General features: G+C 41.4%; 1 protein-coding gene across 1 annotated transcript; it reads left to right on the forward strand.

Annotated features, from left to right (window-relative positions):
• Positions 1 to 5584: 5584 nt before the first annotated feature.
• On the forward strand, positions 5585 to 10015 carry LOC127627847 (liver-expressed antimicrobial peptide 2-like). Its single transcript, XM_052104448.1, has 3 exons — positions 5585 to 5923; positions 7966 to 8108; positions 9603 to 10015. Exons 1-3 carry the CDS (start codon positions 5756 to 5758, stop codon positions 9637 to 9639), a joined length of 348 nt encoding a protein of 115 aa, XP_051960408.1. The 5' UTR covers positions 5585 to 5755; the 3' UTR covers positions 9640 to 10015.
• Positions 10016 to 12500: the final 2485 nt, after the last annotated feature.

Consider the following 12500-nt stretch of genomic DNA (forward strand, 5'->3'; position numbering starts at 1 on the left):
ACATAGCGTCTTTCCTCTCCCCTGAGGTGAAGACATGCACTCTACTCCCCCCAGTCAAGTAAACAAGTAACGGACCATGGGTGTCCTTCCTACCTAGCCCTTTGGCTCCGAATTCAGCAGAGGAAGTTTGCAGCCAGACCCACTGCAGGCACTGACTTGCCTATACAGGACAAGGTGCTTCACAGGTTCTGATTATTCCAATATCTCATGTGATGTATTTTCCACGGTGCATTCCCCCTGCCGACGGACCCATGTCTCCCTTGGGTAGAGTTCCCTCTGCCCCCCAGTCAGTGTGTTTGTAGAGCTCCTCCCCATCGAGGCAGGACCTACCACCGCGCCACTTCCATATGTGGCTGGTAAGCCCATGTGACGTATTTGCCACAGTACCCTACCCTTCTGGGCAGGATGTGATCTCCGCAGGGTCTTTTCCCCTTGAAAGAACAGTATTGGAAAAGAATGCCTTCCCCGATGAGTGTTATAGCGTTAGCGGGCCCCAGCCGCATCTAAAACTCTATGGAGAGAAAACATAGAGAGAGAAAAGGTGCCTGCTCCCATGCTAGTTATGTCACTTCCCTCCCTCAGGGATGTGGGGAACTATATGGCATATTTTGGGGCGTTGGGGAAGGTTACGTGGAGTCTGATGCACCTGCTATATTCGCATGCAGCAGCTTGCTTGCACCTGCATCAGCAGTCCATGTAACACAGTTCAGTATTGTGGCATTTTTAGATAGGGACCCCTAGTGTCACTACATCAACACAACGTCGAGTGTGTGACAGAAGGGGAATGTCTCGGTTACTATCGGAACCTCCACCAATAAACGAGACGTTGTGTCCCTCTTGCCACAACACTGTACTAAGCTGCTGAAATGGCCAGGACCTTACTTTCGTCTCCTCATCTCAAAACCTGATTGAACAGATGCACGCTTCCCTCCTTTTATACCCGTATGTCCTGGGGAGGGGCATGCAAATTCTGTTCGCCAATTCTCATTGGCCTTTTTCTCAAAGATAAGAGGTAACCGAGGCTCTCAAGAGAGACCCCTAGTCACAAAATGTCTTGTTCCCTCCATCAGGGAATGGAGGTGACGACAGTAACCGAGACGTTCTGTTTATAATGTTTAAAGTTAAAAGAGGACCTAAAGGAGTGAGATTTTGTATTATTTCTGGCAAAGACTTTCAGTATTTAGTGTAGGCTATGTTAAGCGATCGATTGTTTACATGCAATAAAATCCTCAGTGTTACAGGAAACAAGGGTAAAATGGGAGATTATAACTAATACACAAATAGATTATAAAAGACCCTTTTTAGATAAATAATGTGTGGAAGTTTTATTCAGCATATCATTGGAAAAATGTAATTGGTCAACTTACCCCAAATGGCTTATCTTACCCACTGACCAAGGGACTCTTTTTATAACATCAAGAGACAGCAGACACCTTGAAATAAAGGTAGCTCTAATCATTTAACATCCTTGTATAGGAGACGACACAAAATCGGCTCATCTTACCCCACTCGAATACATGATCATGAAACAGCAGTGGAGCATCAGTTGCCCCTGAGCTCTTTAACATGTGTACATGAAACAAACAACAGCCCTTGTGTTGTTACAGATGGACGGATGAGGCACCAGAAAAGAGTTTTCCTGAAGAAAAATCACACATACATGAATTGTCCTAAAGCTTCTGGGGGGGTCCAGCGTTTTGGGGGTTAATTTTAGGAATCACTTCCCTGTATTCGAAATAACAATGATGGGAACACCATATGTAAAGACAAAGATGTATATACAGTCCTGTAGTGAACACAAAGAAACAAAAACATTGCAGTAAACATCACATACATGACAAACAGTAGGTGAATATATTCCTCTGGATGTTAGAGGTGTCTCAAGGAGGGGAAATAGATATAACTCACATGAGAAGGAGACACATGAGACAAACAGGTGTTAGCACGTCAACATGCATTTAATAAAACGTCCAAAAAAAGAGTGCTACCTCCTCCACATACATGCGAGTGGGGAAGCGTATAACAACCAACTCAGTTACACACCTATCTGAGGGTTGTCCCCCCCCTAAAATATCATTAAAATATGATAAATAATATAATGATATATTCTTAAAATAATTGTTTAAGAAATAAAATAATACAAATGCAAACGGGGCAACAACAAAAAACCCCTTGGTGTCCCCTTCAAAAATTGCTCTTGAGAATTGTTATGTTTATAGCCCCCCCCCCCAACATTTTGATGAAATGTTCGCCCCTGCCAAAGATGTAACATCATTTCAGAGGTAACACTTAGCGTTTGCCCTTTCACCTGATTTCTCTGTGCACATGTGATCTTAGCACTTCCTGTTTACAGGTGACCAGAGTCAAAACATTCCAGAACCCCATGAGACATTGTTACCGTGGTTACCCTTGACCTCCAAACAGCCCATAAGAACACCGATCTCTCTGTGAAGGGTGTGTCAAAACTCCACCAACATCTGAAGAAACTTCAACAGAACAACAAAGAATCTGAAATCAATTAGAGACCGCACAGATACAGAATAGACCCCAGGGGCGGGACAGAATAAACCCAGATGAAGACACTGGGGTCTGTATGAAGAAGTGTCTGACTCCTTTACATTACAAAAAAAATAAAAAATAAAAAATATTGCATAACAAAACACATTTGTGGCCTGTGGCCAAAACTAAATTCGGAAGTCTACATGGTGTAAAATATGGTCTATTCGCATCAATTCATTCCGTGTCATTGAGACAAATGACATGTGATTATACTGCCCTCTGCTGGACAGGTGCTGTGTCTAGAGATGCTCATAGTCTTAAACATGTTTACACTGTGTGCACAATTATTAGATAAACTGTATTCCTCAGGATTAATGTTATTGTTGAACAAACACAATGTTCTCGGTCCATCCAAAATGATATTGAACCTCAAACCTGAATGTTTAACAAAGAAAAGGTGAGTTTTGTCATCTCAGGGTGCACATTTATTAGGCAACTAAATTTCAAAAGGAATTTCTCCCAACTCAATTGTTTATTCTCGATTTTAAGATTTTAAGAGCCTTTCAAAAATATGCAGTGTTCAATATATCCACCTTCTCAATAACTGCCATGAGACGTCCATCCATGGAGTCCGTCAGTTCCTGAATCTGTTCATGATCAACTTTTACTGAACCAGTAACCACAGCCTCCCAAACGCTGTTCAAAGAGGTGTATTGTCTTCCTTCACAGTTTGAGAAGGGCCCACACGTTCTCAATATGATTTAAGTCAGGTGATGAAGGGAGCCTTAAGTGATTAAGGAAATAAGTGATTATTTGGGCATTTGGGAGGCCCTTGCTGGCTAGCCAAGTAGTGGAGTACTTGGATGCATGTGATGGATTGTCCTGCATAAAGATCATGACCTTCTTGAATGCTGAGGACTTCTTCCTGGACCACAGCTTGAAGAAAGAACTTTCCAGAAATTGGCAGTAGGTTTGAGAGTTGAGTTTCAGTCCATCTTCATCTCGAAAAGATCCAACTACCTCATCCTTAATGATAGCAGCCATAGCAGCCCATACCAGTACCCCTCCACCACCTTGCTGGCACCTGACTCAAAGTGGTGTCCTGTGCCCATTAGTGATCCAGCCACGGGCCCGTCCATCTGGTCCATCAAGAGTCACTCTTATTTCATCTGTCCATAAAATCTGTCTTCATGTCTTTGCCCAATCTTGATGCTTCAACTTGTAAATATATTCAGTTCTGGTCGTGTTTCAGCCTTCTTGACCTTGCCCATGTCTCTGAGCACTTGGCACCTTGTACTTCTGGACACTGCGCACCCTTGTCAGGAGATGCCGGTTTGAGTCTCGTACGGAGCAACTAGAACAGGAGAGTCACAATGGTGCCATGACCCGGATGGGAGTGAGGTTTAGGGGGGTGAGTGTAACGGGAGTCAGTTGATAGATAGCTGTGCAATGTGTATAAACCTCACATTCCTGAACTCAAGAGGTGCACTAGCGACTGACGCTAGCCTTTAGCCTCCTTGTTAACACACCCTTGTCAGGAGATGCTGGTTCAAGTTCCGTATGGAGCAGGTAGAACAGGAGCGTCACAATGGTGCCGTGACCCGGATGGGAGTGAGGTTTAGAGGGGTGAGTGTAACGGGAGTCATCTGATAGATAGCTGTGCAATGTGTATAAACCTCACATTCCTGACCTCAAGAGGTGTACTAGCGACTGATTCTAGCCTTTAGCCTCCTTGTTAGTGTAGCTGCCTCCCACATAGGAGACACCAGTTCGAGTCCTGTATGGAGCGGGTAGAACAGGAGTGACAGGAGAACAGGAGACGCTAGCCTTTAGCCTCCTTGTTAGCGCACCCTTGTCAGGAGATGCTGGTTCAAGTTCCGTATGGAGCAGGTAGAACAGGAGCGTCACAATGGTGCCGTGACCCGGATGGGAGTGAGGTTTAGGGGGGTGAGTGTAACGGTGGCCAGTTGATAGATAGCTGTGCAGTGTGTATAAACCTCACTCTCCTGACCTCAAGAGGTGCACTAGCGACTGACGCTAGCCTTTAGCCTCCTTGTCAGCGCACCCTAGTCAGGAGATGTCCCATATGGAGCAAGTAGAACAGGAGCGTGACAATGGTGCCGTGACCCGGATGGGAGTGAGGTTTAGAGGGGTGAGTGTAACGGGAGTCAGCTGATAGATAGATGTGCAATGTATAAACCTCACTCTCCTGACCTCAAGAGGTGCACTAGTGACTGACGGTAGCCTTTAGCCTCCTTGTCAGCGCACCCTTGTCAGGAGATGTCCCATATGGAGCAAGTAGAACAGGAGCGTGACAATGGTGCCGTGACCCGGATGGGAGTGAGGTTTAGGGGGGTGAGTGTAACGGGAGTCAGCTGATAGATAAATGTGCAATGTATAAACCTCACTCTCCTGACCTCAAGAGGTGCACTAGTGACTGACGGTAGCCTTTAGCCTCCTTGTCAGTGCACTCCGTCCCACGCAGGAAACTCCGGTTCGAGTCCCGTACGGAGCGGGTAGAACAGGTGCGTCACACTTGTGTCATAATGCATTGAATGAATAGGAGAAGTCTTATAATGTATTACAAATGTAGTTATAACTTAATATAAGGTGTATTATGAGACATTTTGAATACATTATAATACATGTATAATGCCTTTAAAATGCATAATAAATATGGGCTTCATAGAAAGTACCGATTAAAGTTTATTTCTGTTTGTTTTAATACAAATCAACCCCCTTGGCATAAAAGTGCCAGCAGCTTAAGAAACACTCATCTATTATTTGACATTCTGTTATACATAATCATGGTTTATATTTCCCAGTAAATGATGTTTTATCACTGGGAACTCTTGGGGAACTTTTAAACAGACCTTTGCTTGGAGTTTTGGTGTAGATCCGAAGACAGTATCAGACTGCATCTGGACTTTGATCAAGTGTGAAAGGTAAACATGACTTAATCTGAAATACCAGAATCAAACCAGTGTGACAAACAGCAAAGGGTCAAATGTCTAATTAAACACCCACTTTATGCATCGGCACTGTTTCTGTAATTCTCACATGTCAAATCTCTGCAGAGTTTGTATTTTTATCTCGTCTCTGACTGACTCTCTGTTGTCAAACATGAATGTGCGTTCAACCTCTGATATCAGTTCTAAGTTGCAGTCGGTTTGATAAGGATCGTCGCCCTCGCAGACGTGGACTCGTCCTAATTCTGGCGGTTAAAGTGTATCTTTCACACTGTCTCTTTTGATCAATGACCTTTGATCCTCTTTATCAGCTGATAATCAGTTTGAATATAAGCAGCGTCCACCTCATCGACTCTCACTGCGAGACGCTCTTCAAAACACTCGCCAACATGCATTCAACCAACCACAGGCTGTTTGTCCTGACTGTGCTGGTGTCTCTACTGTTTGCCTTACAGGTACATCATTTTAATTATACTTTTGAATGGAAGTGAAAGATTTTAGTCAAAAGATATAGGTTGTTTTGCTGCCACAAAACCGGTTTGTATTGGTAAAGCTGGTCTAGTTTGATGGGTTTAGAGAGGTGCAAACTGGTTTGGCCATCTTTACAAAAGGGCTTTCAATAGATTAATCATAAATAAATAAATAAATAATCAACCGATTAATCGATCATAAACTACTCAACTACTGTAATAGTGGTTAGTAGAGATGTGGCAATTATCGGTTTGACCGATATTTAAATTTTTTTTTTTTACCAATCACACTTTTCTACTATTAATTGATCATTGGTTCTGTAATATTTTAATTCCTGTGCAGGAAATAGGAAAATAATAAAAAATTACTTCCGTATATTGGTTACCGGACACTTATAAAAATAATCGGCATTGGTTTTGGTCGTTAAAAAAAAAAAAAAAACAACAATTACAAAACAAGTTATTTACAACCGATCTATCAACAGATAAATAAATAAATAATCAACAAAATGACTGATATATATTATTAAACTAATCAATAGTTGGCCAACTTGGCAGCTACTCCACTTTTATACCGTAACAGTTATTAGTAGAGATGGGCCAATAATCGGTTTGACCAATATATTTTTTTACCGATATTTACCGATATTTTCCCACCAATTATACTTTTCTACTTAATCGGTTATCTGTATTCTGTAATATTTCAATTCCTGTGCAGGAAATAGGAAAATAATAAAAAATGACTTCCGTATATTGGTTACCGGACACTTATAAAAATAATCAGCATTGATTTGGGTCGTAAAAAAAAACCAAAACAACAATATCAGACTGGGAGAACTGCAGATTGACCAGTTAAACCAGCTGTAAACCATTTTGGCCAGGCTGGGAAACCAGTTAAACCATCTTAAATCTGCTAACAAGACCAGCAAACCACTATAGGCTGGTTTAAATCAGTATTTACAACCGATCTATCAACCGATAATTAACAAATAAATAAATAATCAACAAAATTATTGATTATATACTATTAAACTAATCAATAGTTGGCCAACTTGGCAGCTACTCCACTTTTCTACCGTAACAGTTATTAGTAGAGATGGGCCAATAATCGGTTTCACCAATTTATTTTTTACCGATATTTATAAATATTTACCGATATTTACCGATATTTTCCCACCAATTATACTTTTCTACTTAATCGGTTATCTGTATTCTGTAATATTTTAATTACTGTGCAGGAAACAGGCCAAGAATGAAAAATCACTCCCATATATTGGTTACAGGACAATTAAAATAATAAAATAATTGCTGTATAAAAACTTTATCAAGCTGCGAGAACTCCTGGTTGACCAGCTAGACCGGCTGTAAACCAGTAAAACCACTATAGGCTGGTTTAAATAAGCCTTTATAGTGTATCACATTAGCAGCTACTCGACTGGACTTCTGTAGCCAATAATGCAACAATCGGTTTGACCAATATTTTTTTTACCGATGTTTTAATTGTTACCGACTCAAGCGGTTATCGGTTCTGTAGCATTTGAATTACTGTGTGGGTATAATTAAAAATCTGTTCAGTATATCAGTTATCAGAACCGTTTCAGTTGATCTGTATTTGTTAGTTGCAACGCTTGACGCCTCAATTCATTTAGTTTTTAAAACTAACGTATCATAATCTGCACGTTAAATGTTGCCGGAATAACATGCGTGCAATAACAATTGTTTCCTGTAAACAGACGCGTGGGTTGTGCGAGAGATACACAACAGTATTAGCGCTTGTTTATGCATTTTGCTCAGTGCTTTAGTTTGTAAACACACTCGTAAATCTTTATCTGTGGTTAAACAAAGTTATTTGACTGTGCAAATGTTTCAGGTTTGACTGGCCTTGACAGCTTTCTAAATTTAGCTGATCATGGTCTAATTTTGTCCATGCCATGTAACCTCCGGTCCACCCTTAAAATGGCATCATTGTTTATTTAAAACATCTCCTTTCGCTAAAACCAGAACATTTCTCTAAACTCTCTCTTTAGGTCCAGTCTGCACCAGTAGATAGTGACTGGGCAACCGGGCTGATCCACCGTGCCAAGCGCTCGTTACTATGGCGATGGAACACTCTGAAACCCGTGGGTTCTGGATGTAGAGATCACTATGAGTGTGGGACCAACTACTGCAGGTGAACAGCACCAAAATCCTCACGTGTGGATCATTCCTGTTATGAAGTACAATTTAAAGTCATAGACTTTCAGAATTAAGAGACGCATTTAAACTAAAACTTTTCATAAAGATGAAATAGTAATTGATCAATTTATTGAAACAGTTGATCAATTTAGCAGCTACTCATCTTAAAGTGGCTGTAAGTGATTTTTCAAGGTAAGGGATGCAAAAAATATTCCTACTCCCTGAAAGATATTATATTAATGAAATAAGTGTCGTGAGATATCTCACCGGTCTCTGTGATCGCTCTAGACACTGTAAACAACAAACAAAAATGTGTCAGCGGTCTCTTCGCGATTCTGCCTGTCAATCATGTCGCTCGTTCTCACAGTATTGTAGTTGCAGTGAATTTTTGAGGCTTAATGCCATTTTTATGCCATGTTGTTCATAACAGTTGCCAGCAGAGGGCGCTGTTTTGCAGCTGTTGCTTTAACAGCCGTTTCTGCGTGATGTCGGTCTCAATAAAGCTCGTTTGGCAACTTTGGAGGGCGGGGTTTTGGAAAGAGGGGGTGTGGCTAATTCAACGGCTCAGTCTCGTGGAAGTAGAACGGCTAAAATCGCTTACAGCACCTTTAACTACTATAATAGTTGTTAGTAGAGATGGGCCAATAATCAGTCTGATCAATCATTTTTTATTTCTGATCACGTGACTCGTTGTGCATGACACCGTGGAGACTCGCAGCGTGTGGAGACTCATGCTACTCTCCACGATCCACACACAACTCACCACACGCCCCATTGAGAGCGAGAACCACTAATCACCACCACGAGGAGGTTACCCCATGTGACTCTACCCTCCCTAGCAACCGGCCCAATTCGGTTGCTTAGGAGACCTGGCTGGAGTCATTGGTTTTGTGACATTCGGCCCGCTCGGTTCTCCCGCTGGCAAGTCCGCCCCGATCGGCCCCAATGTGCGTCGGCCCACCGGAAAAATGCCCGGTATGCCAGATTGCCAGTCCAGCCCTGATGATGATGATAATGATGATGATGATGGTGGACTAATAGCACAAAACATCACAGAGTTCATTGAATCCGTTGCTCATGCTTTCCCTCCAAAATGACGTCACTTCCTGAAGGATGATGTCATTAAGAAACTAGTTACTGTTATTTAAAGAGATATTACAAGAGCGCCACCTACATTTCAGACCTGTATATTGGGATGGGAGTGTTTTCTGCCATCTAGTGGAACAAAATGAGACTTTGTGTGGTAGAGAGAACAGAACCAGAATGACATGTTTACTAAGTTAAGACAACAAATTCAAAAACATATGTTTATCATAAGAAGCTGAACCCAGAATGACTGACAGCTCTGATAAGAGTTTATTACAGAAAACACGAGTCACACTGTGAATCAGCAATTCACCACTATCAGGAAATACTGCAAGATGTTTTAACTTGCTTTCATTTTATTATTAACAGAGTTTTTAACCTTTAAACTTGTTTTATCTTTCAGGAAACATACGTGCTCCTTCAAGAATCAACACGCTTAGGACTGAAGATTCTACAAACATTTCGCCCTTTTGATTGTGGGGTGAAATCTGTCACTGAGATTTGAGATCCATCCATTTCTCTGAGATCCATCCATTAACACCATCTGTCAAAAATGAACTTTGCATCCATAGTTTCTGATTAAAAACCACTGGGAAAGAGATGTTTGATGTGATCAATACAAACATAAATGGCAAAATAATCTGTAGTAAATCTATTTCATCATCAGCTGTACGTTATTTATTTTGTATATCACACGTCATGTACCTTTTGTCTTGTTGTTTAAATGTTTTCACAGTATTTTGTTACAGTAATAGTGCAATATTTTTTTAAGAAAAGAGAAAGTCAGATGCTCATATGATCAAATAAATGGATAAACAAGATGTTTAAAAACAAAGATGAATCAATCGTTAACGTTCCTTTATTTAAAGCTAAAACATGTTTACAGTGGACATAAAACTGGGTCTTAATGTATGCATGCTCCTGACATTATTATTACTTTTAATGTAAAGTTCACTGTTGTCATTTTCTGCAGAGCCCAAACATGAAAATTCTGTCATCATTTACTCACCCTCATGTTGTTCCAAACTCACATTCTTCTGTGGAGCACAAAAGGAAATATTTAGAAAAATGTTCACACTGCTCTTTTCCATAGCGACCGTAATCAGTGGCTGTTAATCTCCAAAATTAACCATAAAAACAACTTTAAAGTATCATTACAATAGTCCACGCGCTAGTCAAACAAGTGTTGTGTGAGACAGACATTTCAGTCTATTTCTTTATAAGATGAACACAAATGAAATAAAAACTCAGATTATCTCATTATTTTATTCTGTCCCGCACAAGGATATCATATGTCTTCAGAAGACTTGGAATATAGCACACAAGTCATATATGTTTATATTATACGTTCGCTGTCCTTTTCGGCACTGTTTTGTGGTCCGTTCTGCATAACGCGGCGGCTCATTTAGCTTATTCGGCCAGTTTCGCGGCCGACCTATTGGCCCGCTCGGTTCTCGCGATGGCCAGTCCGCCCCTGAGCGGCCCCAATGTGCGTCGGCCCACCGGAAAAAGGCCCGGTATGCCAGATAGCCAGTCCAGCCTTAATGATGATGATGATGATGATGAACCAATAGTACAAAACATCACAGAGTTCATTGAATCCGTTGCTCATGCTTTCCCTCCAAAATGACGTCACTTCCTGAAGGATGATGTCATTGAGAAACTAGTTACTGTTATTTAAAGAGATATTACAAGAGCGCCACCTACATTTCAGACCTGTATATTGGGATGGAATGTGATGGAGTGTTTTCTACCATCTAGTGGAACAAAATGAGACTTTGCACAGTGTGGTAGAGAGAACAGAACCAGAATAACATGTTTATCATAAGAAGCTGAACCCAGAATGACTGACAGCTCTGATAAGAGTTTACCACAGAAAACACGAGCCACACTGTGAATCAGCAATTCACCACTATCAGGAAATACTGCAAGATGTTTTAACTTGCTTTCATTTTATATATGTTTATGTTTATATTATATGTTTGCTGTCCTTTTCGGCACATCGCGGCACCGTTTTTTGGTCCGTTCTGCATAACGCAGCAGCTCATTTTACCCTACCTGATCATGTGACCAAACAACATGGTGCTGACCACAGCGGGGTTTGTCTTTGGGAGAAACTGCAACAACAATAAGAAACCTCATTATGTTTTTACATTAAAACCTGTTTGAGTCAAAAGATTAGAGTCTGTAGTTTCATCCGATATGCCATTATTAAAATTTGAGCGATTTATTGCGACACGACACACTGTTAAACACGATGACCTCGTATGTGGACTACAGGCTCATTTAAAATGTGCTTTATGTACTGTACATTATCACATTGAAAGCAATATTTTCCATCTTTTGGATGAACTCATTGATTCTCAGAGGCTTTATATGGAGTTATGATGATATTAAGGTGCATTTCAAACTGTTCTGAGACCAGTGCAGACAGACAGCACACTGGAGGTTAAGTCATGCACTAAATAGGGAGCAAGGGAGCATCCTATAGCTCTCCTATAACTGTTCTGAGACCAGTGCAGACAGACAGCACACTGGAGGTTAAGTCATGCACTAAATAGGGAGCAAGGGAGCATCCTATAGCTCTCCTGTAACTGTTCTGAGACCAGTGCAGACAGACAGCACACTGGAGGTTAAGTCATGCACTAAATAGGGAGCTAGGGAGCATCCTATAGCTCTCCTATAACTGTTCTGAGACCAGTGCAGACAGACAGCACACTGGAGGTTAAGTCATGCACTAAATAGGGAGCTAGGGAGCATCCTATAGCTCTCCTATAACTGTTCTGAGACCAGTGCAGACAGACAGCACACTGGAGGTTAAGTCATGCACTAAATAGGGAGCAAGGGAGCATCCTATAGCTCTCCTGTAACTGTTCTGAGACCAGTGCAGACAGACAGCACACTGGAGGTTAAGTCATGCACTAAATAGGGAGCTAGGGAGCATCCTATAGCTCTCCTATAACTGTTCTGAGACCAGTGCAGACAGACAGCACACTGGAGGTTAAGTCATGCACTAAATAGGGAGCTAGGGAGCATCCTATAACTCTCCATAACTGTTCTGATACCAGTGCAGACAGACAGCACACTGGAGGTTAAGTCATGAACTAAATAGGGAGCAAGGGAGCATCCTATAGCTCTCCTATAACTGTTCTGAGACCAGTGCAGACAGACAGCACATTGGAGGTTAAGTCATGCACTAAATAGGAAGCAAGGGAGCATCCTATAGCTCTCTATAACTGTTCTGAGACCAGTGCAGACAGACAACACACTGGAGGTTAAGTCATGCACTAAATAGGGAGCA

The sequence above is a fragment of the Xyrauchen texanus genome, chromosome 34 (genome assembly GCF_025860055.1).
Source record: "Xyrauchen texanus isolate HMW12.3.18 chromosome 34, RBS_HiC_50CHRs, whole genome shotgun sequence".
Classification (NCBI taxonomy): domain Eukaryota; kingdom Metazoa; phylum Chordata; class Actinopteri; order Cypriniformes; family Catostomidae; genus Xyrauchen; species Xyrauchen texanus.